Source organism: Myotis daubentonii, chromosome 16, assembly GCF_963259705.1.
Source record: "Myotis daubentonii chromosome 16, mMyoDau2.1, whole genome shotgun sequence".
In the NCBI taxonomy this organism is placed as follows: Eukaryota; Metazoa; Chordata; class Mammalia; order Chiroptera; family Vespertilionidae; genus Myotis; species Myotis daubentonii.
Window position 1 is genome coordinate 49588410 of NC_081855.1, and position 26114 is coordinate 49614523.

The window sequence follows — 26114 nt, forward strand, 5'->3', positions numbered from 1 at the left end:
GGCGCTCCCGCTTACCTGCTCCACCATCCCACCACGGCTAACACCTGCCATGTTCCGTGCTCTGTCACCTGCTGCCTACGCCTGCCATTGTCTGCGTGTGCCCCCTGGTGGTCAGAGCCCATCCTCATAGCGACTGGTTGTTCCGCCGTTCAGTCTATTTGCATATTAGGATTTTATATAGAGAGACTAGAGGTCCAGTGCACGAAATTCGTGCACCTGGGGGAGGGAGTGTGCGGGTCCCTCAGCCCAGCCTGCGCCCTCTCGCAGTCTGGGAGCCCTTGGGGGATGCCCAACTGACGGCTTAGGCCTGCTCCCATGGCGGGCCTAAGCCGTCAGTCGGACATACTTAGCATTGCTGCGGAAGCGGGAAAGGCTCCTGCCACCGCTGCTGCGCTTGCCAGCCATGAGCCTGGCTTCTGGCTGAGTGGCACTCCCCCTGTAGGAGTGCACTGACCACCAGGGGGCAGCTCCTGCATTGAGCATCTGTCCCCTGGTGGTCAGTGCTCGTCATAGCGACCAGTCATTCCACCATTCTGTTGATTTGCATATTAGCCTTTTATTATATAGGACTAGAGGCCTGGTGCACGAAATTCGTGCACTGGGGGGGTTGTTGTCCCTCAGCCTGGCCTGCGCCCTCTTGCAGTCTGGGAGCCCTCAGGGGATGTCTGACGGCTTAGGACCGCTCCCCGCCATCAGTCGGACATCCTTAGTGCTGCCGCGGAGGTGGAAGAGGCTGTGAGCCTGGCTTCTGGCTGAGCGGTGCTCCCCCTGTGGGCGTGCACTGACCACCAGGGGGCAGCTCCTGCGTTAAGCGTCTGCCCCCTGGTGGTCAGTGCATGTCATAGCGACCGGTCATTTCATCGTTTGGTTGATTTGCATATTAGCCTTTTATTATATAGGATATTTTTATTGATTTCAGAGAGGGAGAAATAGAAACATCAATGATGAGAGAATCACTGATTGGCTGCCTCCTGCATGTTTCCTACTGGGGATCAAGCTGGCAACCATGACGTCCTAGGTCGATGCTCAACCACTGAGCCACGCCAGCTGGGCTCCATCCATATTATTTAACTTCTCTGCCTGGTCTATTAGGGAGTGAACCAAAGAGGACATCCAATCTGCAGGGAATGAGATGGCTTAAGTTCTTAGCCCCACAAAGCCCCATTTATCAGAGATTATCAAATACACTAGTTCTTGGATTCTAAAAGAAACAGGAGAAAGATTCCATGTACCATTTAGAGAAACAGGTTGTTTCCACCCAACAGCTAGTTTCCTTTCCTCCTTACTCAAGAGGCTGAACTCGAATGGAATCCTACATGGTCATGAATTCACTATAAACGAAGTCTTGCCTCTATAGAGAAGCTATCTCTATGTAAACAGACGGCTTCCATCTATTTATTGAGCCACATTTTCCACAGAGAGAACTAATTTGTCATAAATGTTTTCTTATTGTTCGTATGTAAATGTAGAAACATTTACTTTTGGAGTAAAAGCCCAACCTCCCTATGTGACATGACTAAAATGTAGGGAAACTAATTTTCAGTATGTTGTACAAATGAACTTGCTAGTGCGGCAGTTGGGTGAGATAGGACTGTGAGTATGCGATTTTATAATGGCCAAGTGGCCACTCCAGACTGTCAGTGTGTTCCAGTAACAAAATTATTGCTTGCATAGCATATAAACATTTAATGCATTAAAAACACTGAGACTGTTTTCTTTTTCCTTTTATTTATTACATTTGGACCTTTAAGAAACATATACCATCAGATATACCACTATTTAGTAAAAATCTATTCTAGTTTTTAGGAAGCATATGTGTCACAAACCATCTCATTTCTACTTGCTAAAACTTAACTAAGTTTATCAAAAAGGTAGGCTCTGATCTATGGGATCCTGAGCCTTGAGGTTTTGAATGTTTTGATTATTGTAAAAACAATTTCAAGTGACTGAACTTAATTCCTAGCTGTTTTCTTCTAGAACGGGCCAATCATTTTGAAGTTATATACTCCCTTGCAAGAATATTCAATTCCTTAAGCTTTGTGATCTACTCTGTCTTTGGAAAACTTGATAAAAAAAGTAATTTTTTTTTTTTTGTACAATAGGATGAATTGACCAGAACGTACCCAATATTAATTATAACAAAAAGCAGGACAGTATACATGTGCCATGTTTGCTTTAATGACTATTTCATAAGCTGGTGACTACTCTATGGAGACTATTTCTCGATCAATACGATCCAAGCATAGTTGCAGGTATACTCAACACTTTAACACAACTCTTGGTTATCTGACATCGATTACAAATGAAAAGGGCAAGTGAACAAACATATACTCATACATGATTACGTTTTCAAAAAGCTACCTTTGTGGAAGTACACAGGAAAGGGAACTTTCAGGAAGCTGTTGAAGGGGACTGAGAAGATTTAAAGCTATGGCTTTGGTAAGCACCCCAGTGAGCTGTAGGAAGGCATTTGTAAGAGTAGATTCTGCAGCATCAAAGGAAAATTCTCCAAAAATGGGCATTTTCTCAATTAATTTAAATTCCGAGGCTTTCAGCAGTGAAGGGTAGAAACAAGATCTAAGGAAGAGACCCATCATCACAACCACTTAAGAAAGGTGACTATGCCATTTGGCTCATGATGTTATATGGTCCAAAAGCTTTGGGTGGCGTGATATGGACAAGAAAAATATTAGTACACAAACCACATAACACCATTAAAACTCAAAAACATTTTTTTTTTCATTTAAAAAAGGATTTAGAATACATAAAACAAGGCAACATTTATTCTTTTTTCTCATCTTCTGGTATGGGATCTGTTGGTGGCTCCTCCACTGTGGCGCTGTTGCTCTCTGAGCCAGTGTTACTGTCACTGGTCCCTTCCTCGGCCATACTGTCCACCCCCTCCTGTCCACTCTCCTTGTCCTCAGGAGTAGATGTGCCTTCTTCACCATTCTGCTGACTTTCTGTTGTTTCTTCAAGGCGTGTCTCCTCTGTAAGCACACATTTGTCATTGTTAGTTCTAAGACAGAAATGTACTCTTCTAATTAGGCTGACAGCCGAGAGCTCCACTGTCCAACATGTGGCTATTAAGCACCTAAAATGAGCTAGTGTGACTGAGAAACTTTCAGCATGTTTGAGATAATTTGGGGTTTAAGAATCTACTTTTTAACTGTAAATTTATGAAATCTAAATACAGGTCAAGTACTTCTTGACCTGTACTAGTATTTAAAATTTAGCTTCAGCCCTAACTGGTTTGGCTCAGTGGATAGAGCATTGGCCTGTGGACTGAAAGGTCCCAGGTTCGATTCTGGTCAAGGGCATGTACCTTGGTTGTGTGCACATCCCCAGTAGGAGGTGTGCAGGAGGCAGCTGATCGATGTTTCTCTCTCATTGATGTGTCTAACTCTCTATCCCTCTCCCTTCCTCTCTGTAAAATATCAATAAAATGTATTTAAAAAAAAATAAAAATTTAGCTTCAAATTTAGATGTGCTGTAAGTACAAAATACACATCGGATTCCAAAGACTTTATGAAAAAATGTAAGAAATTAATACTTCAATACTTCAAAAAAAATGATTACATGTCACAGGATGTAAAGTATAGCATGCAGAATACAGTCAATAATATCTGTGTATGGTGTCAGGTGGGTACCAGACTTCTCAGGGGAATCATTTTATAAATTATATGTCTATATACTGGAAGCTAAAATAAAATAATATTGAATGTCAACTGTAATTGAAAAGAGAAGTTAATTACATGTTGAAATGATATTGTTTAGGATATACTGGGTTAATTAAATACATGTTTAAAATTAATGTCACTTGTTTTGCTTTACTTTGAAAAAATGTTAGTGAAAATGTAGTCACACAGTGACTTACATGTATTTCTACTGGACAATGCTGTCACGGAGTGCTTTGTATTTAAGGAGTAAGAAAGTGCATGTGGAAATGATATAAGGTCAGTATTTTAGGTATCTCATTAATAGTCATGTTGGTCTATTTTCTGTAAGAAATTAAGAGCATGAGGTTTTTGCTCTAATAGGCTCGATTTTCTTCAGTTTTTTTCCGGTAGGCTACAAGGATAAAAATCTGAGTGAAGACCTACAGGCATGTTCTATTCATAGAAGACAAAACAGAGGCAAAGGACAGAGTGTTCCATTTAGTTGCAAAATGAGCAAAGAACCATATCACACTCTAGCTCTCAAACTCTTGCATTAACCACAAAAATATGCCCATGCTCAAATTTTGTTAAGATAAAAAACATGTTCACACAAAACAGAAGAAGGCTCAAATAATGAAACTTAAAATCTGACTATCTGAAATGTTAATCTGCTGAATTATATTTTGTAGAAATATCTGGTAACAACGTTTACATTCCATCAAATGTTTTCCAGATACCAAATCGGAAGCCGTCAGTTGAATACTAAGCATGATTACTACCCTTCCCACTTCTTATGATGGTCCAGGAGACTTTTGGCTGTGTTTCCCATAATACTTTTGTTTAGTCCTGTTTACATAGTACATTGGTCAGGGCTAAAACTGTACCAGAAGATAAGGTAATCTCAAAATTTCAAATAATAACCAATTTAATCAGTATTTATATAAGTTTTGCATGGCATTTTTTTTGCCTTGAGGAATGCTTCCAGTCAGAAATTCTGAGTACACCTGGAAGTAGGAATTTTCCAGGGTGGGGTCAACAAACTCTTCTGTAAAGGCTACGTAGGAAATATTTTAGGTTATGTGGGCTATAGGTAGTCTTTGTTGCAACCATTCAACTATATGTTGTGGCCCAAAGTAGTTACAGACAGTATGTAAACAAATGGGTGTAACTGTGTTCCAACAAAACTTTGTTTAAAAGCAGGTGGCAGGCAGGATATGTCCCTGTCCTAGGACACCAATAATGATTTATCTTAACGGCAATGACCACATCTTATTTAAATAAATTTAGCAACAAAGGTTCAAATACTGAGTGCCAATACCATGTCAAACCCAATACTGAATGATTTTATGTACATTTTTGAATTTATCCGTTAGAACTCACTGAGGCAGGTGCTAGAATACTTACACATGAAGGAACGGAGATTAAGTAACTATCCAAAGGCACAGTGCTAGCACGTGGAGAAGCAGTGTTAGACCCTGATCTGACTGCAGGGCCAGCCTCCTTAACCATCTCACTTTATATTCTCAAGGTGGAAAACAACTTGACTCAATCTGGGGAAATAACCAAGCCCTCAAAGAGCAAGACTAAAGATAACATACCACTGCTGTTCTGCACAGATACAAACATGTTACATGAATCTACTTTTAGAAATTAAGATCTGGAAAGAAATGGGTAGGTCATATAAAGAATAACCGAAGAGGTAGCAGGGACACAGTGACCTCTGGAAAGTACTGAGAAAGAGAAATAAAGATTAAAGAGCTGTAAAACCCAACATTGACACTGGAGTCCCCTGGGGGCTTACCTGTCTCCATTGGAATGTTCTCTGCTTCTTTCTTTTCTTCGGTCTTATTAGCGGCTTGTTCTTCCTCAGGAACAATGCTGCTCTGACTGCGTTCAGCTTGCTCTGCTGCCTCCTTCTCCCTTTCCTCCTGCCTTTTGCGAGCCTGTTCCTCTGCCTGGGCAATTTCAGCTGCAATTTTTTCCATATCCACTTCTATTTTTAAACCACACAACTAGTCAGAAAAAAACCAACACAAAAAAAATCTCTTAGTAATGTTTTATTCTTATAATCTCTCAATCAGAAAAAATTACTTCAAGAATGGATTTTATTGGCTATAAACTATATGTATATGGGAGAAAAAACATGGCTCTAGGTCTTCTCTGAGACTCTTGTGTCTACAGGAAAAGAAAGTTGCAGAGCCATGTAACATCAAATATTACAAAATAGTTGGTGAGGCAATACTGAAAGTGCTGGATTATATATAAAGTTTCCATTTTATATTTTAGGCTACCGAACACTAGATTTACCTGTTTTAATACAAAGTGCAAACTGTGAACTACATCTAATAACGACATTTGATAAATAAATTTCAAAATAATGAAAATAATTCATGCTGGGGTGAGAGTTTAAATTAAAACATCAGAGGATTCGAGAGTCGATAGGCCTAGTATATGTATGCATACTATATATTTCAAGCCTATTACAATTTTGCCAAAAAAATGGGAATAGTTTCATAAAGCAAAGATCTACTGGTTATAGTGAAGTTACCCCTGTTTCAAAGTAAACAATATTCAACAAAAACACTATTTTGGAAAAAAGAATGAGAAATGAAAGTGATAAGAAGACACAGTGATAAAAGTATAGTTAACATATTAAATTGATACCCTTTTAAGTTCATTGTTAAATGAATCTGTGCTTTCCAGGAATTTCCTCTTCTTTTCCTGGTGTCGCTCCTCTATTTGAAGAAGTTCAGCTTCTAGTTTTCGCTGTAAGACATATGATCACGCTTTATACTTGTTTTATAATTACTGCATTACTTTCTTTAAAGCAAATGTTAAATAGAAAACATGTCTCATTTTTTTAATAGTCCACATTTTCTTACAATGTAACAAATGTCCTGAATTGTTTTTTTTTTTTAAATATATATTTTTATTGATTTCAGAGAGGAAGGGAGAGGGAGAGAGATATAGAGATAGAAACATCAATGATGAGAGAGAATCATTGACTGGCTGCCTCCTGTATGCCCTCCACAAGCCTGCAACCCGGGCATGTGCCCTTGACCAGAATCGAATCCGAGATCCTTCAGTTCACAGGCCGACGCTCTATATCCATTGAGCCAAACTATCTAGGGCCTGAATTCTTAATTTAAATCATTTATTACAGTTGTAGCAACTTATTTTAAGCTAAGGTTTTAAAATAAAAGTAAAATGTAGCATAGAGGAATCACTATGACTAATAAGTATGTGATGTTAAATATTGTTTCAGGCCTGAGCAATTTCAGAATATTGAGTAAAGCAGTAAAAGGTTGGTAGGATGTCTCAAAATTCTCATGGATAAACTTTCCATTACAGGACTCTATGTTACAGTTTTAAGGATAAATGTATTAAATCTGTGGGAAAGGTCCACTCCCTCAAGCCTCCTTCCTGAGTTAGGAACAGGTTAGATCAGCGGTTCTCAACCTGTGGGTCGCGACCCCTTTGGCGGTCGAACGACCCTTTCACAGGGGTTGCCTAAGATCATCCTGCATATCAGATATTTACATTGATTCATAACAGTAACAACATTACAGTTATGAAGTAGCAACGAAAATAATTTTATGGTTGCGGGTCACAACGTGAGGAACTGTATTAAAGGGCCAGACGGTTGAGAACCACGGGGTTAGATTGAACACAGACATATTTCACAGGCGCACTGATGCACTATATAGAACCAGGTCACCTGGGACCTGTGGCATAAGCCCATTTTATTATAACAAATGTTTTGTGACTCTACCTGATGAACCATTAAGGACTGGACCTGTCGTTTGAGGACCTGCATTCTAGCTGTTGTGACAACCGACCGAACATCTGGCACCACACTTTCACTAAGGATTTCACTGATGAGGCGGTGGTTCCTCTGGAAACGGGCGGTGGCTGTATGCTTCATTGAAAAGCCATCATCATAATCTGGAATGAGATGTTCTGAAAATTAGGTCACCAGTAACCATAAACAGGGGAGTGTAACAATGTACACACTTAATTACCAAGGAGCATGGCTCTCACAAGTGGGTCTAAGGCCACCATGGGAACCCGGGGCAGTCACTTGATAAAAACCATACAGGACGTGCTGTGTTCATTGGCGAAGATATTGGTTTTTCTCACAAAATCTTTAAGAGATGATACATGTCAGAGAAAGATTTGGCTGAAACACAAGGGAGATATAAGCACATGTCTGTAGCCTGGAAATCAATGTGAAGTCTGCATATGACAGCAAAACTAAAATTCTGCCAATGTTTCACTCTCTTGGTAGTACCTGTCCTTTCTTACGAGCAGCTTTAAGACCCTATCTTAAACTTAAAAAACATAATGGGCAGAAGTTTGAGAAGCAGAGAAAAGGAACCTTTCTTAAAGACGGTTCCTGAGTGATCCCTTCAGGCTGTCTCAATGTTCATGCTGTTATCTTTCACCTAGTGAAAACCATTTTCTATTTATGGTTTCTACATTGCTAGCCTTTATTTCCTCTTACACTGAGCCCCATCCTTCTGATTATTTGTAGACTGGATATTCTCCTTTTTTTAAAAAAAAATATATATTTTATTGATTTTTTACAGAGAGGAAGGGAGAGGGATAGAGATTTAGAAACATCAATGAGAGAGAAACATCGATCAGCTGCCTCCTGCACGCCCCCTACTGGGGATGTGCCCGCAACCAAGGTACATGCCCTTGACTGGAATCAAATCTGGGACCCTTCAGTCCGCAGGCCGACGCTCTATCCACTGAGCCAAGCCGGTCAGGGCTCTCCTACCTTTTTCAGGTCTGCATGCTTTTTTTGCATTAACCATTCACTCTGAGCAATTAAGGTCCGTGTAAGCTAGTATAGCTTTAGCACTCCTGATTCTGTTTAACACTTGATAGTTTCTATTCCATATGCTATTCATTATACTTATATCCTATTCTGTATACGAGAATATCTGCCAATATCCCAATCTATTCTTTTAAAATAGCATTTTTGCTTTTCTTTTAAGTATATCAGTTTATTGTCTGTAGGTGGTATTACTGCTTCCTCTCTCAATGGTGTATTTTCTTTAAAGTACTTACAAGCATTGTTACCACTACTTTAAAATGGGGTCTTAAATTATTCCGATGTTTTCGGTTGCTTATAGTTAGAAATTCCAACCTTTTCCATATCACAGCAGCACACAGAGAAAATATTATTTGTACAAGATGCCTGCTATGTGGACGAATATGCCCACAGCTAGAGGTGGCTAGCTCTGGGGCTCCTTACAGCTACCGACTCTGCCTGGCTGCACACGGCAGGGGCGCAATCTGTAGACCTGCAAACTATTCATGAAATGGCAATGAGGAAGCTGATCTTTGTGTGTGTGTGTGTGTGTATAAAATTTGTGTACCCTTATGTGTGTTATCATGGGCTAGTTGGATTTCTCACTTAACTGGGAAAGAAATTTCATAGTGCTTTTTTCCCACTCATTAACTTTCTCTCTTGGGAGTCCTTAATTCAAGACTTGGGGAACCAATAAGAAAACAGGATGTAACCAGAAGGCATTTTCTTTTTAAAAGCAGTTGAGGCAAAATTCTGATTATGGCTCAAAAACCTTTCGGGCATTTTGAGTACAAAGATTTGGATAAATGATAGTTTTTGCTATTTTCTGCACTCAAAAGGTTATTTCCTTTTCTTGTGGGACATTCACATATAAATCTTACAAAAAACAGTTAATCAAAATAACAAAATGGTACTTAAATTATGCTTTGTTTTCCATTTAGGATGGGAAGTAAAAACTGAAAAGATTTGTCTTATTTTAATTCTCAGAGAAAGCATAAACAAAACCCCACTTTGTTTTATTATTATTTTTTTACCATCCGGATCTTCCGCAGGCTGGATGCTCATGTAAGGCTCTCCTTTCTCCATGCGAGACTGCCTCTGTCGACTTTCTTCCTCTAGAGCGGCTTCGGCGCGGCTTTTTGCATTGATGTAAGCGAGGTACGCGGGGGAGTTATGGTAGGCCTTCATAGACTCATTGTACTCTATCTGAAATGCAAATGTTTCTCAGTTTTATAATGAACATTTTACAGATTATAATGAACACCTATATTATCTCACAGGAATATCCAAAGTCACCATAATTATCTCCTTTTTACGATACGAAATCTGAAGCCTAAGAAATTAGGTGACTTGATGAAGGCAGACAAAGCCGCAGTGCAGCCTCAGCTGTCCAACTAGACCTTATGCTTCTTTTCTAAATAATAAGCAAGTGTTCATGCCTTCCCACTGTGTCCATCCCACTGCAGCCCCCACTCTACCTTTTCTGCTTCGTATTCGTTTAAATATTCTTGTTTTTCTTCATCAGTGAGATCTCGCCACATGCCACCAATAATCTTGCCAATCTCCCACAACTTTAGGTCAGGGTTGGAAGCCTTTACTTGGTCCCAGACCTTAAAAAGGGAACAATTGAAATGTTAGTATTGACGCCTAGGAATACAGACCTTTAAAAATACTTTTTAATATGAACATTTAAAAACATAAACAAGAGCAGAGGGAATAGAATCAAGTCTACATGTTCTCATTAGCCTGCTGTAACAATTATCAACAGTTGGCCAATCTCATTTCCTCTACAGTTTGACGGATTGCTTTAAGGCAGATCTCAGACATCAACAATCACTACAGATACTTAAGAGAAGCTAATGCAGTAACATAGTCTGTGTCTAAGAGTTCACAAAAATTCAGAAATGGTTAATCTGCACAATACAATGTACTATCAAATACACATATAATTATGACCAAAATAAAAAAAATTTTAAATAGTGATGGAAATAGCTAAATGCTTGTCTTTAATAAAGATATTATTGGCTGTATCTATTAAGAGTAATGTAGATTCATCACAAACAAAAAAAGAGGGAAAATTCAAGGTAGTATAAAGAAAATAAAAATGATCATAGCTTACTATTTAGAGATAACTATGTCCTTTGGCTTTTTTCTTCCTTCAAATTAGCATGTAGTTGCTATTATTTTTATAAAAATAAGGCACTAATACATACAGTAGTCTTATATCCCTTTTTTCATTCAAGATTTTTCTAATGTCATTAAGTATTCTCCAAAAGACTATATAACACTAGCTATATAACACGGTCTTAAAGATTTCAACAGTGTATTTAATCATGTTCTTTTTGTTGGATTTTAGCCCTGGAACTTTAAAATCAGAACTAATTTCTTTCAACAACTGCAATTCTTTATCCTTTCCTCTGACTGCACAGAAAAGCTGGCTAAGCCGATCTGAAATTTGATGGGAAGCTAAGACAGCAGTGCCCACTCCTCGCTCCTCAGCACCTACCTTTCTGCTGTACCTCATGTAGGGCATCAGCGGCTTATCTGGAGGCTTTGGGGGTTTTGGAATCGTAATACCAGAGGATGCCTACAAAAGAGTTAAAAACATCCATTATTCAATTGCGAGAAGTTCACCAGGAAAATGAAAAGAGAGCCTTAAAACATCCTAATGCGCCTTTCTTCTACTCGTCCATGGATACAAGATTCTTATATTTTCTCCACTGAAAATAGCTATCACTGCGAATTCAGAAATGTTCACATCAAAAAAGAAAATGAAGAAAATGACTTTACGCACATAATTTTAAAATATTTTACATAGCAGTTTATTGCTACTGCTTTGACAACCTGGCTGTAAGAACAAATAAATTATTACATAATAATCCATACATCAAAAATATATGGTCAAATAGCAAATGTCCCACATTCAGGACTTTACCTGGCACCCTTTTGTTTTGCTTAATTTACCATTACACATACAGTCAACACTTGATTATCTGCACCAGAATCTGAATGCCTTCAGCACTCAGCCACACTCACACTGTCTACAGGGCACTTTCTATCTATCTATCTATCTATCTATCTATCTATCTATCTATCTATCTATCTATCAATCATCTGTATTATTTCAGAATGCACCCCTACATAAATGACACTACCACCACAAAAACTACTTTCTAAATTCAAAAACAGGCAACAAAAAACTTCATCTCCTTTATTACAACTAGACATTTTAAGGTTCTATATTTAGTAGTTTTCTATAAAGGGGATCAAGAAGTGTGAAATAAAGTCATGCCTTTTTTATCCTTAGTGTAGGGGCAAACAAGTTTATCGGGAACAGAGAAATGGCAGACCTGAGCCATTATGGAATATCAAGAAACTCCACTTGATTAAAAATAGAAAGAGAAAGATAAAAGATTGGTTCTTTTTATGGGCTAATATCTATGCAAGAAATACCAGATAACTTCTAGTGGGCACCCCACATAACTCCAATCCAAGAATGCCCATTTCTGAACTAAGTCTCATCTTAATATATATGACTCTATTTGCTCAAGGACTCAGAAGAAAACCATGGCTGAATTACTTTTATTTCCCCCCAATTTCTAGAAGACCCCCAATATTGACTCTTGCCAGGTAGGGGGTAAGAAGTGCTGACTTATTCTAATTATCAAGACAGAGATTGGCACATCCTTGTAAGAAAACTAGTGACATTTGGTTCCCTTGCTTTTCTGTTGTTGCTGTGACAAAACCCTAGGGAAAACTCCATTCTGGGCTAGGACCTCAATCACAACCTTATTTTTCATCCATGGGCTCAGAGATTAGCATGTTTGCACCTTACTCCACTGCTTTCAATCAATGCTTCCTTTCACTATGGGGGTCTCCTTCACCCCTATACGCTTTTCAGTAACGGTTTCTTCATACACAAAATTATTAGAAGGCATTTCACCTTTGAAGCAGTATTTCTTCTCTTCTCACTCTTCATATACATTCTTACCACATCTCATGCTGGTGCCCATGCACACAGACCTTGCTTTTAGCCACAGTGGACAATGGAAGGAAGGAGGTGAGCCTTGGGGATGGAAACTGTCAACAGTGCTGGTATGAAGAGTAAGGGAAGATCTGTCTCAGGGTCTGTAGGAGTTCTTTCAAGGAGGGAAGGAGTAGGGAGGAATTCCTACAAAGCTAATCTTATATCATAAAATCAGTGCAAGACATTAAAAGTCTGAGTATTCATGCATGACGTTATTAGAAAGCATTTCCAACTCATAGCCAACACAAATCCTCAGAATTTCATGAAGTAGGTTACAAATAAAATTGAAATTGTGCCAATAATTGAATTTGGTAGGTCACTGTTAACAATTTTTTTAAAAAAAGAGGTAAAGATTTCTAAAATGTCTATGCTTAAATATGTTGAATTAAAACACTTAAAAGATAAGTTATAGTAATATTTGCTTGTGGATATTTTTCAAAGAACTGCATTTATAACATTAATGGGTTTGCCTATTTAGCTTCCTTTCTCCCAAAGGTACCCAAATTGCTCACATACTGAGTCCCTATTTTTATTACATTGACCAATTTACAAATGCAAACAAAACAAAATTGAAAACATTAACAAAGTTAAATTTTAGCTGATTTTGAGGATACTGAAGATTTGTATCATTAAACACCCTGTCATTCACCATCTCAGACAGACATTGTTCTATAATGTCTCAATGCCCAGTGGTTATGCTTTTTTTAAAGCTTTTCTTTCCTTGCTGTTACCATGAAATTCATCTCTAGCAGCAACTCTCCCTCTTTCCAGTTTTCTGCTTCTAACTGGCAATGCGTTGGGGAAAAACAAGTAACTACTCTGGTTAAAACGTGCTTACGTAAGAGTAAGGTCCTAGGGTCTCCTACACAAAGTCCACGATCTTGTGAAATTTATTTTGGCTACTCAAGAGTTTGTTGTTGTTTCTTTCCAATTCTCGGCTGTTTCTCTGGCGGAATCTTATTTAAGGGTTTTCTCCTGGGACAGAATTTCCACTGAAGTACAGGAATAAGTTGTTTTTAACATTTTATCGCAACCTGTTTTCCACACTGTACTTAAGAGAAATGAATCATCACCTGAATGAAGACCTGACTAGGAGTGATTTCCATCTCATAGCTACCACAAGCACTCCGGAAGGTTTCAACATGCTATATAGTTATTGTCTGAAAACTATTCAAGTGTACAGGAGCCTACAGGGAGCTACTCAATAGGGATTCACAGAATCATTCTTTCGAATCACTGACTTAAGGCGATTTGCAGGCAATCAAGCCAAATAAGACACCCCCCAAATTCGGCCAAAGTAATACATAGTTGGGTCAACTTAAAACACTTTAATAATCAGATTTACTGAGCCCTAACATGGCTTAAATTAGATATTTAAAAAAGGTGGTGTAAAACTTGAGGCATAACTAATTTTCTTGAGGATGATTCAATGACCTAAGACAGAGGTCACTAAAAGTTGAAGGGGCTGGAATGAACATAGGCTAAAAGCCTTCATATTTTCTAGGCCGTTAGGTTGAGTCTGAACAGCAGTTTAATTATAATTTAATTTGATATTGAGAGAACAATAATACAAAGAAAACAACTACAAAGAATCCAAACACCAAATTTTCCACGCCCAACAACCCTTTTATCCAAATCTACCCTGAAGCTAATGCCCACTTTAATGTTGTGGTCCCAAGACATCCAAGGAGGAATGGGGAGAAATAGGTAATTTATCCAGGTTCCAAGACAGAGAGCACCCTTGCCTTTTCCTAGTAAGTCTCCATTAAAGGATCTCATTTTATTAAGAGAATTCTCACAGATAGGTTCAAGTTAAGAACAAAATGCTTACACAAACCAAAATACAAATGATTTTAATATTACAGTTACCACCATTTCTATTTCTATTTCATTAACATAGATAATCAAGAGCTGACTGTATAGAGCAATTAAAATGCAATCATTCTTGTTTACTTGCTCATGAGTAATTTTCTGCATTAACATGAATGGTCCAAAATTGATTCTGTTCCTTGTTTAATTTAAAATGTTCTTTTATCATTTGATAACCTTGCCACCCATTACACTGATGAAACAACACACTTAGGCCAGAAAAAAACACGTATTGATGCACATAAAATTTGTATGCATTGTGAAATGCATACACACACACACACACTGTCAGAATTCCTTTCGGATACCATGAAATATGCATGGCACATAAAACTTGATACGCTTATGAAGTACGAATTATGCAGAAACAATGAAAATTTTAGACAAAACCTATCAAGCTAAGCAATATGCTTACCAAGACAGTCTGATAGTAACAAGCTTTTTGCTCTAGCTTGACTACAGGGTGAGAGGGCTTTTTGAATTCACAGAATTGATTTATGAATAGAGCAAACAAAAACCAGGTAGAGAAGTTTACAGCCATTCTGGGTGGTATAAATTCTCACCAATACCATAATCCAATGTATGCAGATATTTGGCTTTTGGATTCAATTTATTTATTTATTTTTGATAAATCCTTTTTACAGCTATTTTTTTTTCTTTGGTACCTAAACTTCCTTGAATGGAGTTTAAGATGATTCTAAAATAAAAAGTCACCCAATTTTGATTATTTTAGATTTATAATTTACTTTACTTTAATATTTATTTTTTCTTGGATTGAAAAGTTAAATGAAACATCTTCAGTTTCAGAAATCATATCCCTTATCCTAAGGATTATAAGCACACTTCTAGTTGTAGATATCTAGTCTGTAGGTACTTCAACTTAATTTCATTCAACTTTTATTCTGCAATTCTTTGATGTGACACAAAAGTCTTTTTCTCTTTTTAACTGAAGACAAATGAATCTCCGAAGGTCAACTATTAAATCCAAAAGACAAATAATTATGTGTAGCAATTCAAACTAGTAGGCCAGCCAAAGAAAGCCAGGTCTGTAAGCCCAGCATTTACTAAGAAACTTGAGTTCTTGAGCCTAATGCCAGTTACCTTAAATGAAAAATAACGCTTCAGCTCAACTAGAGTATCTTAACCATAAGAACTTCTAGGTTTGTCTACACATAGAACAAGCAGTAAGTGCCCAAGGTTTTATCTCTACCAACCACCAAAAAGAAAGAAGTTTTTTCTTATACATATCCACATCTCACTATATATATATATTTTTTCAGTGTAAGATCATACAACAAATGTTCAAAATAGTCGAAAAGCCAGGTTAAAAAAATTTAATGGCTGTGCTGATGATTCACAAGGACCTAACTCTGAAGGCATTTCTGGTCAATTCCAGTTGTTTGCCGGATGCTGTAATAGTTGATTCTCCTACCGTGACCCGGCTGTTGGTGCCCGGGTTCCCTCCCAGCCTGTAGTTGTTGTAGGCGAGATGACTGTATGGATTGTATCCCACAAACCCTGGTGTGCTGGGCATTTGCTGATGGAAACAAATGAGACAAAAACACGAATGAGAAATGAGCTCAAACGAGGAAAACACAGAAATGAAAAATGATCTGCATATGACATGCAAAAGCAACCTGGATTTAAACAAGCAATGATGTGTTGTAGTTGTTTTTTCTTTCATTGAGAAACCAGTCTGCAAGTGTGTGTTTTTTCCTCTTTCTCTCTCTTTGCAGGGGCCAGCGGTGTTTGTGTGAATTTGAATGTGTGCTTGCACTGTTGGGATAAGCAATACAGTGAAGTGTCTCAAACATTCAGGATTACTTTATGGTCAATAGTATGATATAACAACTTAGCAATATATGTCTGAGAGGAAAGCTTGAAATGTGGTAAACTACAAGTGTGAGAACACTTTACATGCAAAACAAAACATGATTTATTTGACAGTTATGTGGATGCCGCCAATGTATTTGTCTACTAAAAACAAAAACAAGAAATGGACTGCTTTCAAAGACAGTTTTAAATCATTTTATATATGTGAGAAATGAGAAGAGACTCAAATCAGGAAGTCAGAAGTTGTCAATAGAAAAGAACATATGTGAGATTCAATGGATGTCACATACATGATTTCAAAACAAAGACTTGTAAGAAATGCATGGATTTCATTCTGGGGTATTGTCTGATCTTTTTAACCCAGCCATTCTTTTATAGGCTTTCTTTTCCATCTCTTCTTTGATCCATCTTCCGTAAGTCAATCATGGATAATTTCTGCATTTAGATAATGTGAACTATTTTTCTAGTTGACAGACTTGAACTCTCTCTTTTTAAAAATAAATATAGTTTCCTGATAGCTCTAGTCCTTTCAAAAACACAATTACTCGCTGCAGCAACAGAATTCTTGGGCTTTTGTGAATTATGTGTTGATGAGATTACAAATGGGCTCTTATATAGCAGTACCCTTGTGGTTAATATAATGACATCCAATGTTAATGAGAATCAAGATATAATACATAAAAAGAATATAGCAAAGAGACCAGAAGTAGAGTATTTTCCCTAATGAAATTCAATAAAAATAAGTGACAGTAATTTCATTTTAACATGCAATTAACAGTCTTGAATTGTATGATGTAAAATACACTTAACACATTCCAACTATACTGTAACTTATAAAATAAACACAATTTTCTAAAACATGCCGCTGCACATATCCTTAGTCTCTGAAAGATATTCAAGCATTTGATACTCTTTAGAAGAGAACTGATCAATTTCTAATCTATGTAGTTATAGAAGACGCAAATTAAGCTTATCAAAGTAGGCAAAACAGATGAAGTATCAAAGGCACAAAAGAAGTGTATATTACTTAGAGTGGTACATCTGGGTGGTGGAGGTGGTGATGATGATTGTGATGGTGGTGGTTGAAATAATGGGGAAAAAAAGGAAGGAGGATAACTCATTTAATATCCTCTCTGTTGGATGTCCTAATCCCTAGTCTTCTGTATTTATGTGTCAATGTGAAGCTATAATGGTACAGAAATATGACTAAAGAAAGGCAAAAATAAAAAATCCCTTCTATATTTGAGAAGTCATAAGTGAACACTTGGTTTTGGACTATTTTTATTATCTCAAAAAATCAAGTGTGTGTTCCATTTACTATACACTGTCAGAGGCAGTATATGTAAAAATGACACCTTCAAAAGTTGCATAAAAAATGAGACACTTCAAAATTGAGGCAATAATGTAAGAAAATTAAGTAGGGGAGATAAAAAAAAATTGAACCTAAAACATGACAATTATACCAATTCCAAAAATGAAGTACACGGTTAGTTCTTTGAGGTCAGGAATCTCAATTGTCCAACTCCACCTGTATAGCCACTAGCAGAGTGCCAAGGAGATGGTCGTAAGATATGTTCTTTGATTTAAGAAAGAAAACAAAGCAAACACAGGACTTTAAGATCTACTGGAAGTAACTTGAGACTGTATGTTATAAAAATTGAACTGATTACATGTGGTATAGCATCTCTTTTTAAAGACATCTTACTGAAGAAAACCAAATTGCTGAAAAACGTAACTAAAACATTTATCTAAGGGATTAGTAATTAAGAATAGTTATCTAGTGGAGAAAACAAAATTATACAAAGAGGGCCTAATTAGTAAACTAGCTTGAAATTTAGGGGGGAGGGGGTTTAAAAGGAGGGCTAAAGAATTTAAAGAATTGCTTTTGTAGGATATGGTCAAGGTTAACAGTGTTTTTTTTTTTTTTTTTAAATAAAAAACAACCAGGAATCTATTTCAGCAAGGTCTGAAGAGTTACTGTTAAATTTGTTATATGGATTGGACAATTATTTGACATGCTGACCAAGCTGGATCAGAACTTGCTGGGTGAAAAAACCAGTTCTCAACTATTATTTAGACACTTTGAAACACATCAGATTCCAAACCAATGATATATGGAGTGGAATAAAATTCAATAGCAGGATCTGACCCACAGATAATAAAATCCGTACTTGAACAGCTTGAAAATAATGATTTACAATGAGTGTTATTATAGAACTGGAAGCTTTATTGTTTGATTTAATATGAAAATTATATATAGACGAGAGAAAAAAATGTAACCAATTTAAGGTTAGGTTTGAAAATAAGAAATGCCAGAATGAGAGCATTCACTCAATATCAACTTTAAAGACTTTTAATAAGAGATTAACAAGAAAGTGTTAAACTGGTCAGTTATTTCCCATTTAAAAAAAAAAAAAGGAAAAAAGAACCGAGCATAGGAGGTTGGCTTTTCAGCAGTATGTTTCTTTAAATGTTGGGGTTGGTTCAAAGTAAGATGCAAAGAGTTATTTTATTTAGTAGGAAGTGCTGGTTTTTTTTTTTAGCTGAATTTTTCATCCTATTGCTGTGATGATTGAGTGACCCTTCCTGGAAGACATCTGGGTTTTTGTATCAAGGCCAGACTTGGCTATTACATTAACAAGAAAATTAAAACTTACTGTTGCAGGAGCTGGGGTGGGAGGTGGGGCATAAGATGGTCTTTCTGTTTGAAAGAAAATAAATAACTTCTTGTAAACAACTGAGATATAATACTATGCAACAAAACTACCAATGGTCCTGTTTGAAGGAAAAAAAAATGAGAGTATTTTGGAATTCCCATTTGCTAGGGCATTAGTCTCTTATTTATATAGATGGATAAATATAAAAAAAATGAAACTTACTTGACATTTTGGAAGATTAAGTTCTCAGTTCCTTAAGAATGAATCTGAGACACTAAAATAAAAAAAGGAAAAAAAAGAAAAAAAAAGAGAATCAAAACTCAGCAAGCATGAGAGAATGTTTTCCTAAAGAATAGGGTAGTTTAATTGGTATTTCTTAGTAAAATTACATTAGCTTCTAGTAACCAAGCCTTTTGCATATTTAACGAGTTCTTTAGGCCACTGTGTTGATCAGAATTAAAACGACTAAAACAAAAAATTTTCTTATGCTACTGAGCCACCTCTTGGATGGAAAACGTTTCACTGATGCCATGTACACATTTAATCAGACCGATAAAAATATGACAGTAGAATGTGATACATTATCAGGGCCCACGCTAAGGAGGCCCGCAGAGGCTGACAGCTCCCCACCAGCAGCAGCTCTCCCCCTGTCAGCCTAGCAGCGTCTATTAAAATGGAGCAGCGTTTTATTCCTGGAGGCAGTGCAAGAGGTAATTGGCATGCGGATGAGTCTTATATTCCCCCTTAGTGGTAAACAGCTTTAGAACTGTTGGGAATAAATTTTTTGAAAGAATCTATCAGAAAAAAAACACCACCACCTTTTATTAACCCTTCACAGCCTGTTGCAAAATTATCCCCTTAGTGGAGCTTTCTTGATAAATGACCTGGTCAGAATTGCTTCCTCATCTGTATTCCTACCCAATTTACCTAGCTCTCTGATATCATATACCTGTTAATGTGGCTAGATTGTGTGCTGCCTGGACACAGGGACCATCTAACTCATTATTACGGTCCCAGGACCTAGCTCAATTCTTAGTAAACTCCGCCCTAGTATTTACCAGCTCAGGCCTTGGCCGTGCACACGAGCTGGTTCCTGACATCAATACACCTCACGCAGGGCAAACAAAGCCATGTTCGCTGTTAGAACAAAGGCAGATAACTTCGATGGCTACTGCAGTACCTTCCCTCCAACGCTCTGTGCAACATACATGATTGATTGATTGATTGATGGCTCCTATTTTGCATTTTAGGGGAAATTCCCTGGAGCCCGAGGCATGAGACCTGGTGTGGAAGGAAACACTGTAGTTTATTTTCTCAGTGACCTCCACTGGGTCTCGCACTCTTTCCTTCAGGAGCAGGCAGAAACCCCTGCCTCTGTGTATGATTTCCTTCCCGCTCAGGCTCAGGGAGCTGTCAACATTCGGTGGGGGCGGCCTGGCAAAGGCTGCCACGGGCTCCCGGGGAGGCGGCCCCCGTGGCTGATTCTTTTAGTGGTTCTCAACCTCCTGGCCCTTTCAGGTGGTGACCCAACCGTAACATTATTTTCGTTGCTACTTCCTAACTGTCATGTTGCTACTCTTATGGATCGTCATGTAAATATCTGACATGCAGGGTGGTCTTAGGCGACCCCTGTCAAAGGGGTCGTTCGACCGCCAAAGGGGTCGCGACCCACAGGTTGAGAACCGCCGTAGAATAAGCGATTGCTCTCCTGGGCTCCGCCAGACATCCTCAGGGCGGGCCGGCCCCTGCCCCCGGGGCGCCGCCGGGCAGAAGACGCTGGAGAGTGTTTGCTGAACACCGTCTGGGGGACAGGCTAATCCATTACCCACATTTCCTTTTATTGTCACCGACTACCCACAAGACGGGGACTGCTAGTTCCATGTTACCGAAGAAATGGTGGGTCTAAGGAACAGGCCTAAAAACACCCCGCCAGGAAGTGCCGGGGATGGGTCCCCGACCCAGGCCGGTCTGCCCTTCACCCTGAGCCACAGCGCGGGTCCTCAGGTCGATGCCCGAGCCCAAGGGAAACCACCTCCCCGGGGGCGGGGGGCGGGGAGCGGTGCCCACCGGCCCGGCTCCCCCGAGGGCTTGCTCTGCGGTCGTTTCCTGGGGGTTGGTTGTGGAGGATGCACGCCCCCCGCAACCCCCCGAACGCGGGGTCGGCGCGGCTGCTTGGACCCATTTCGCGGGGTCGGCGGCAGGGGCGAGTCTGGCCGTCCAGGAGGGAACCCGAATGGGAAACCCGAAAGGGACTCCCCGCCCCGCCTCGCTAGGCCGCAGGGAGGCCGCTACCAGCCCCCGGCTCCGCCCCGCGGCCAGGCCTGAACCCCAGCAACCCCCGGGCCCCCGCCGTCCAGCCGCGCCGGGCCCCCGCCGCCGGCCTCCCTCCCGACCCGCCGGGGCCCCGTCGGAAACACTCACCCGCGGGCAGGAAAGGCGCCCGCAGCTCCGGCCTCGCTTCCCTTTGTCCCGCGCACGCCCCGCCCCTCGCGCGCGCAGCGTCCGCGCTCGCACTTTCCACACGCGCCTCGCTGCCTCTGCGGGCGCCGCCGACCGTCTTTGGAAAAAGGAAAACCTCCTCGCGAGGACGTCCGAGGCTTCGGGGAGTCACGGATTTTTTTTCAGGTCCTGTGCGCGCCGCCGAACCCGCCGGGTTCGGGTGCCGTTCCAGGCGGGCGCCGATTCGTCACGGCGGGAGGCGGAGGGCGGCCCGCCCGAGAGGCCTGCGCCCCGCGGCCGTGAAGGGGGCGGCGGCGGCGGGGGCGGGACGTGCGAGGCTGCGCCGAGGGCGGTGGGAGCCGCGGCCTCGACTCCACGCGCGGGGCCGGAAGACGCCGGGGGTCGCCGGGCAGGAGGCCCCGGAACCACCGTGGCGGCGCGGGCCAGGCTCGGGTCGCGCCGGCTGGGCGATCCCCACCCCGCTACCCCGCCGGGCCCTTTTCTCCTTTCGCCGAGGATGGAGGCGCGGCGTGTCCGTCCCCACGGGCGCCTCTCGGGCGGGCTTCCTGCCTTCGCGACACGGGCTCTCCCCGTTTTTCCAAGGTCGAATCTGGTGCCGTTGCCACCGGCTTCCGAGCCGAGGCCCAGCGATGTGGATGCCCTGGCCTCGGTGGGGCGCCCTTGCGCAGTGGAGGTGCCACTGGTCTCGGCCCAACGGGGTCTGGGCTCGTCGGGGTCCCATCGACGGGAATGCCTGCCCCGCGCTTTCAGGTTAAACTCATCTGCCCTTTCGGATCTAGCGCACACGTCTCTTTCTGATGCCCTCCTGCCCCCCAACCCTCAATAATCCTTCCTCTCGACGCCATGGCCCTTTGACATCTTGGTTGGAGTCTGTACCTGAGCCAAGGCACCCGAGCGCGTGTGTCACCTTTAATGCAGGGCGAGGGGCTTGCAAACAGAGCCCAGCCATCTCATGGGTCCCCGGCACGTTGCCAGTGTTTGCCAAGGCTTGGCCCGCGGTTAGATGCTCAGGAAATGTGTGTGGAGGTGCGGCCCCAAGCTCGCTGACGGTGGTCTAGGGTCCGAGTGTGTGAGGGAAACTGGAAAAGGCGTGTAGTGCTTTGCACATGTACCTTCTTTCAAAATGTTTATCTGTAGCATGTCCATGAGTAATCTGTGTGTACGTGCTGGCCATACCTTGTAAACGCAGAGCTAAATTCTGCCTTTGGCACAAACTTTTTTTTTTTCCTTTAGTTGATCATTTGAGTAACGTGTCTGCATATTATTTATTGATATTTGTTTTTTTTATATTTTTTTTTATTGATTTTTAGGAAGGGAGAGGGAGAGAAAAACATCCAATGTGAGAGTGTAATATGGAGAGGTAGCCTCCTTCACCCCCCACAATGGGGATCAGCCCGCAGCCCCAGGATGTGCCCTGACGGGAATGGAACAGGCAACCGTTCCCTGTACTGGATGACACCCAACCGACTGAGCCACACCAGCGAGGGCTGTGCATATTATTTAATTACAGTGTAATTTTGGCTCGTGTACCATAATGATTCCATTTGACACTTTTAAATAATGTATGCATTTTTGACTCTGGAGAACATTTTTGTACTTTAAAAACTACTACGGTAGGGCCCTGGTCGATTTGGCTTAGTGGATAGAGTGTCTCTCTCTCTCTCTCTCTCTCTCTCTCTCTCTCTCTCTCTCTCTCTCCCCCCCTCCTTTCCACTCTCTAAAAACCAATGGAAAAATATTCTCGGGTGAGCAGTCCAAATTGAGTAACTTATTGGGAAAAAATAACTCTCCTGGAAGCAAACAAAGAATTTAAAAAATTCTCATTACCTGTTGTGTTTTAAATTATTACTTAATTAGGGGCTCAGTGCACGAAATTCATGCATGGGTAGGGTTCCTAGGCCTGGCCGGCGATCAGGGCCAATCGGGGCTTTCCGGCTGCCGGCTGGGGCCTCCCTTCGTTCTGTGCCGCCCCCTGGTAGTCAGCGCACATCATATGGAGCAGTCGGTCTCCGGGTCAAACTCCCACAGGGACAATTTGCATATTAGGCTCCTATATTTATCATTGTCACCAATAATTGTTCTCAGAAATTCTCTCCCAATGACAAGTTCATCCAAATATTTGAATAGGGCTTTGTCAAATATTTTCACATATATGTTATTTCAAGCAACTGTGAGGTGGGCATTGTTCCCAAGTAACACCTTTCCCTTTGTTTTCAAGTGTGAAAATTGAGGCTAGGAAATGTAAGTAATTCCTTCCTGGTTACATGGATAATTAGTGACAATGCCAGGGCAGGGATGCTACAATTGTTAGTAATTGGAATTACTCTGTATTTTGTTATAGAAGCATACATTTTAATTATGCCAAAACAATGGAAGAATATTAATTTCTTTTACCTACAAAATGAGGATAACATTATATATCTTGTAGGATCGTTATAAGGATTAGTGATTATGTACAAGCACGCTGAGTGCAGTGTGAGGAGCAGAGTAAGCATTTTGTAAATTCTGGCTAACTGTTATACTTGTGGGATTATGGGATTATTTTGATTTTTTTTATTAGAATATACCATTCTTTTCCTTTTGTTAAAAAACTATAGCCTGACTGGCATAGCTCAGTGGTTGAGGGTCGACCTATGAACCAGGAGGTCATGGTTAGATTCCTGGTCAGGGTATATGCCCGGGTTGCAGGCTCCATCCCCAGTGTGGGGCGTGTAGGGGGCAGCCGATCAATGATTCTCTCTCATCATTGATGTTGCTCGCTCTCTCTCTCTTCCTCTCTGAAATCAATAAAAAATATGTTTAAAAAAAAACTATATAAGAAATTCTCTCTCTGCCATGGTTACAGTTCGTCAGTCCCCAAGTGAACTAACCATATTAGAACAATTAAACTCAACACAATGTCTCAAACGCAACACAATGCGGATTTAGAGTTCATGTTTCAGTTTTACAATTTTTATTATAGTGGTATCATTTACTTTGGTAAATTCATATCCCAATTTAAAATGCCCCAGAGCAAATAAAACTTTGTTATAAATTCAGATACTGTATTTTGAAATATGCGTTACACACAATAGCTGCATAGTGGAATTACTATTACAAGCAGTTACATTTATGATGCCCACTATTAAGTTTTTACACTGCATATCAATTACACTAGATATATTCCATTACGATTACTGTTGTTTAGGACAGTAAGTTTAGTACAATAGCTTACATGACTGCGTTTTCAAAGCTTTATGAAGTTAGTAGCTTTTAACTGATATTGGATTAAACACTTTTACATATAGGATGTATTTTAGGTTAGATGCTTATGCAAGAATAAGCACTTAACATGCTGTTGTAACCTTGACAACAAAATTATTCCTTTCACTAAATAGAATAAGCAAGGCTTAAAGAAATCTGAAGTAATTGAAAGAAAAATTTAACTATATCCCTGTATTATGTTAAAGATTATTTAACATAATTTTCTTCTGGTTAAAATATACCTTTTTGTTGTTGAAATAAAGAAGAGAGAGGAAGAGAGAGAGACATACACAGAGAGAGGGAGAGACAGAGAGAGAGAGGTTTCAGTTGAAAAGGCTGTACTAAAATGCTAACAGCTATAGCCCTTGGATAATTCTTTAGTTGGGATAACAGTATGGTGAGTGATACTCAACATATTTTCTGTTTAGAAAAAAATTAATAGCCTATAAATTTCTAATGTTTAAAACAGGTTTTTTTTTTAATTTAAGGTCTTAAAAGAAATATACCTTTATTAAACAAATTAAGTTGTTTAAAAACCTCTGCAACACTACTTAATCATATTTTCTATCCATATTTACTACACTTGGAACAATTTAAAAACATAAATCCTACAAATACTCATAGCTTCGATAACAATACTATTGTCTTAATTCACATAAATGATTGCAGGAAATACTTATAAGACTTTATATAATATTTTACCTAATGCTCACACCAAATACTACAATTAATCACATTTAACTTTACAGATGGAAAAACTGGGATAGGGAGAGGTTGGATAACTGTTCTAGAAACTGTAGTAATAAGCTTTTCATATTTTGTGCAACTGGCGTCTTTTTTGTTGTTGTTGATAGAGGACAATTTTTAAAGCTCTTTGCATAAAGTAACTCTTCTGGAAACCACATGACTACAAAACACTTTCAGATGAAGGTTAATTTTATTTAATCAAATTAGAACTGGGCTGTGTTCTATACTTTGCTCAAAACTGCTCATGGAAAGTAACTTATTTTTCTAAGTGTGCAAATGATTGTCTCAAAAGGAACGTTTTTGGTTAAGGGAATAGGGAGTCCTCTTTAAAAGTTGTGTAATTGTTTTCTTTTTCAATTAGAAAAATCTTTGTAGATATAACCAGTCATAGAAGAGTGATGAATTACTCAGTGTGGTTCTTAACATAGTACAATCATATTTAGATAAACCATTCCCTTTTCTTTAGAGTATTCAGGCATTAAGTCACAGATTTTACTAAGCTGCTAATGTTTACCATCTCCGATAAAATTTCAAGGGAACAAAAACGATTATTTGGAGGATAAATAAAATAGAAATCATACTGATTTTCTGATTTTATTTGCACTTCCCTTTCCAAAAATATATCCATAGTTAAATGCAGAGAAATTTTGCCCCTTGCCATCCCCCCGCCCACGGAGAGAATCACACATCAATCATAACATTCATACTTAAACTTACATTTGGGACAGAAGGTGGTCAGCATCGCCCACCTTGGTCCATCCTAATGTCATTTTCAAGTCAAGTCAAATACTGTCTTTGGG

At 39.8% G+C, this 26114-nt stretch overlaps 1 protein-coding gene across 8 annotated transcripts; it reads right to left on the minus strand.

Annotated features, from left to right (window-relative positions):
• Positions 1–2047: 2047 nt before the first annotated feature.
• On the minus strand, positions 2048–22056 carry SMARCE1 (SWI/SNF related, matrix associated, actin dependent regulator of chromatin, subfamily e, member 1). 8 transcript variants are annotated; one of them, XM_059670958.1, is made up of 11 exons: positions 21286–22056; positions 19087–19138; positions 18865–18908; positions 15744–15911; positions 10985–11065; positions 9957–10088; positions 9513–9684; positions 7432–7619; positions 6324–6425; positions 5461–5671; positions 2048–2990 (listed from the first exon to the last, which is right to left on the minus strand). In XM_059670958.1, exons 2-11 carry the CDS (start codon positions 19091–19093, stop codon positions 2782–2784), a joined length of 1314 nt encoding a protein of 437 aa, XP_059526941.1. In that variant the 5' UTR covers positions 19094–19138; positions 21286–22056; the 3' UTR covers positions 2048–2781. The 8 variants fall into 8 exon arrangements, with proteins under 8 accessions (XP_059526941.1, XP_059526942.1, XP_059526944.1 ...); XM_059670959.1 differs by having other exon boundaries at positions 7432–7604; positions 21286–22051; XM_059670961.1 differs by having other exon boundaries at positions 15807–15911; positions 21286–21641.
• Positions 22057–26114: the final 4058 nt, after the last annotated feature.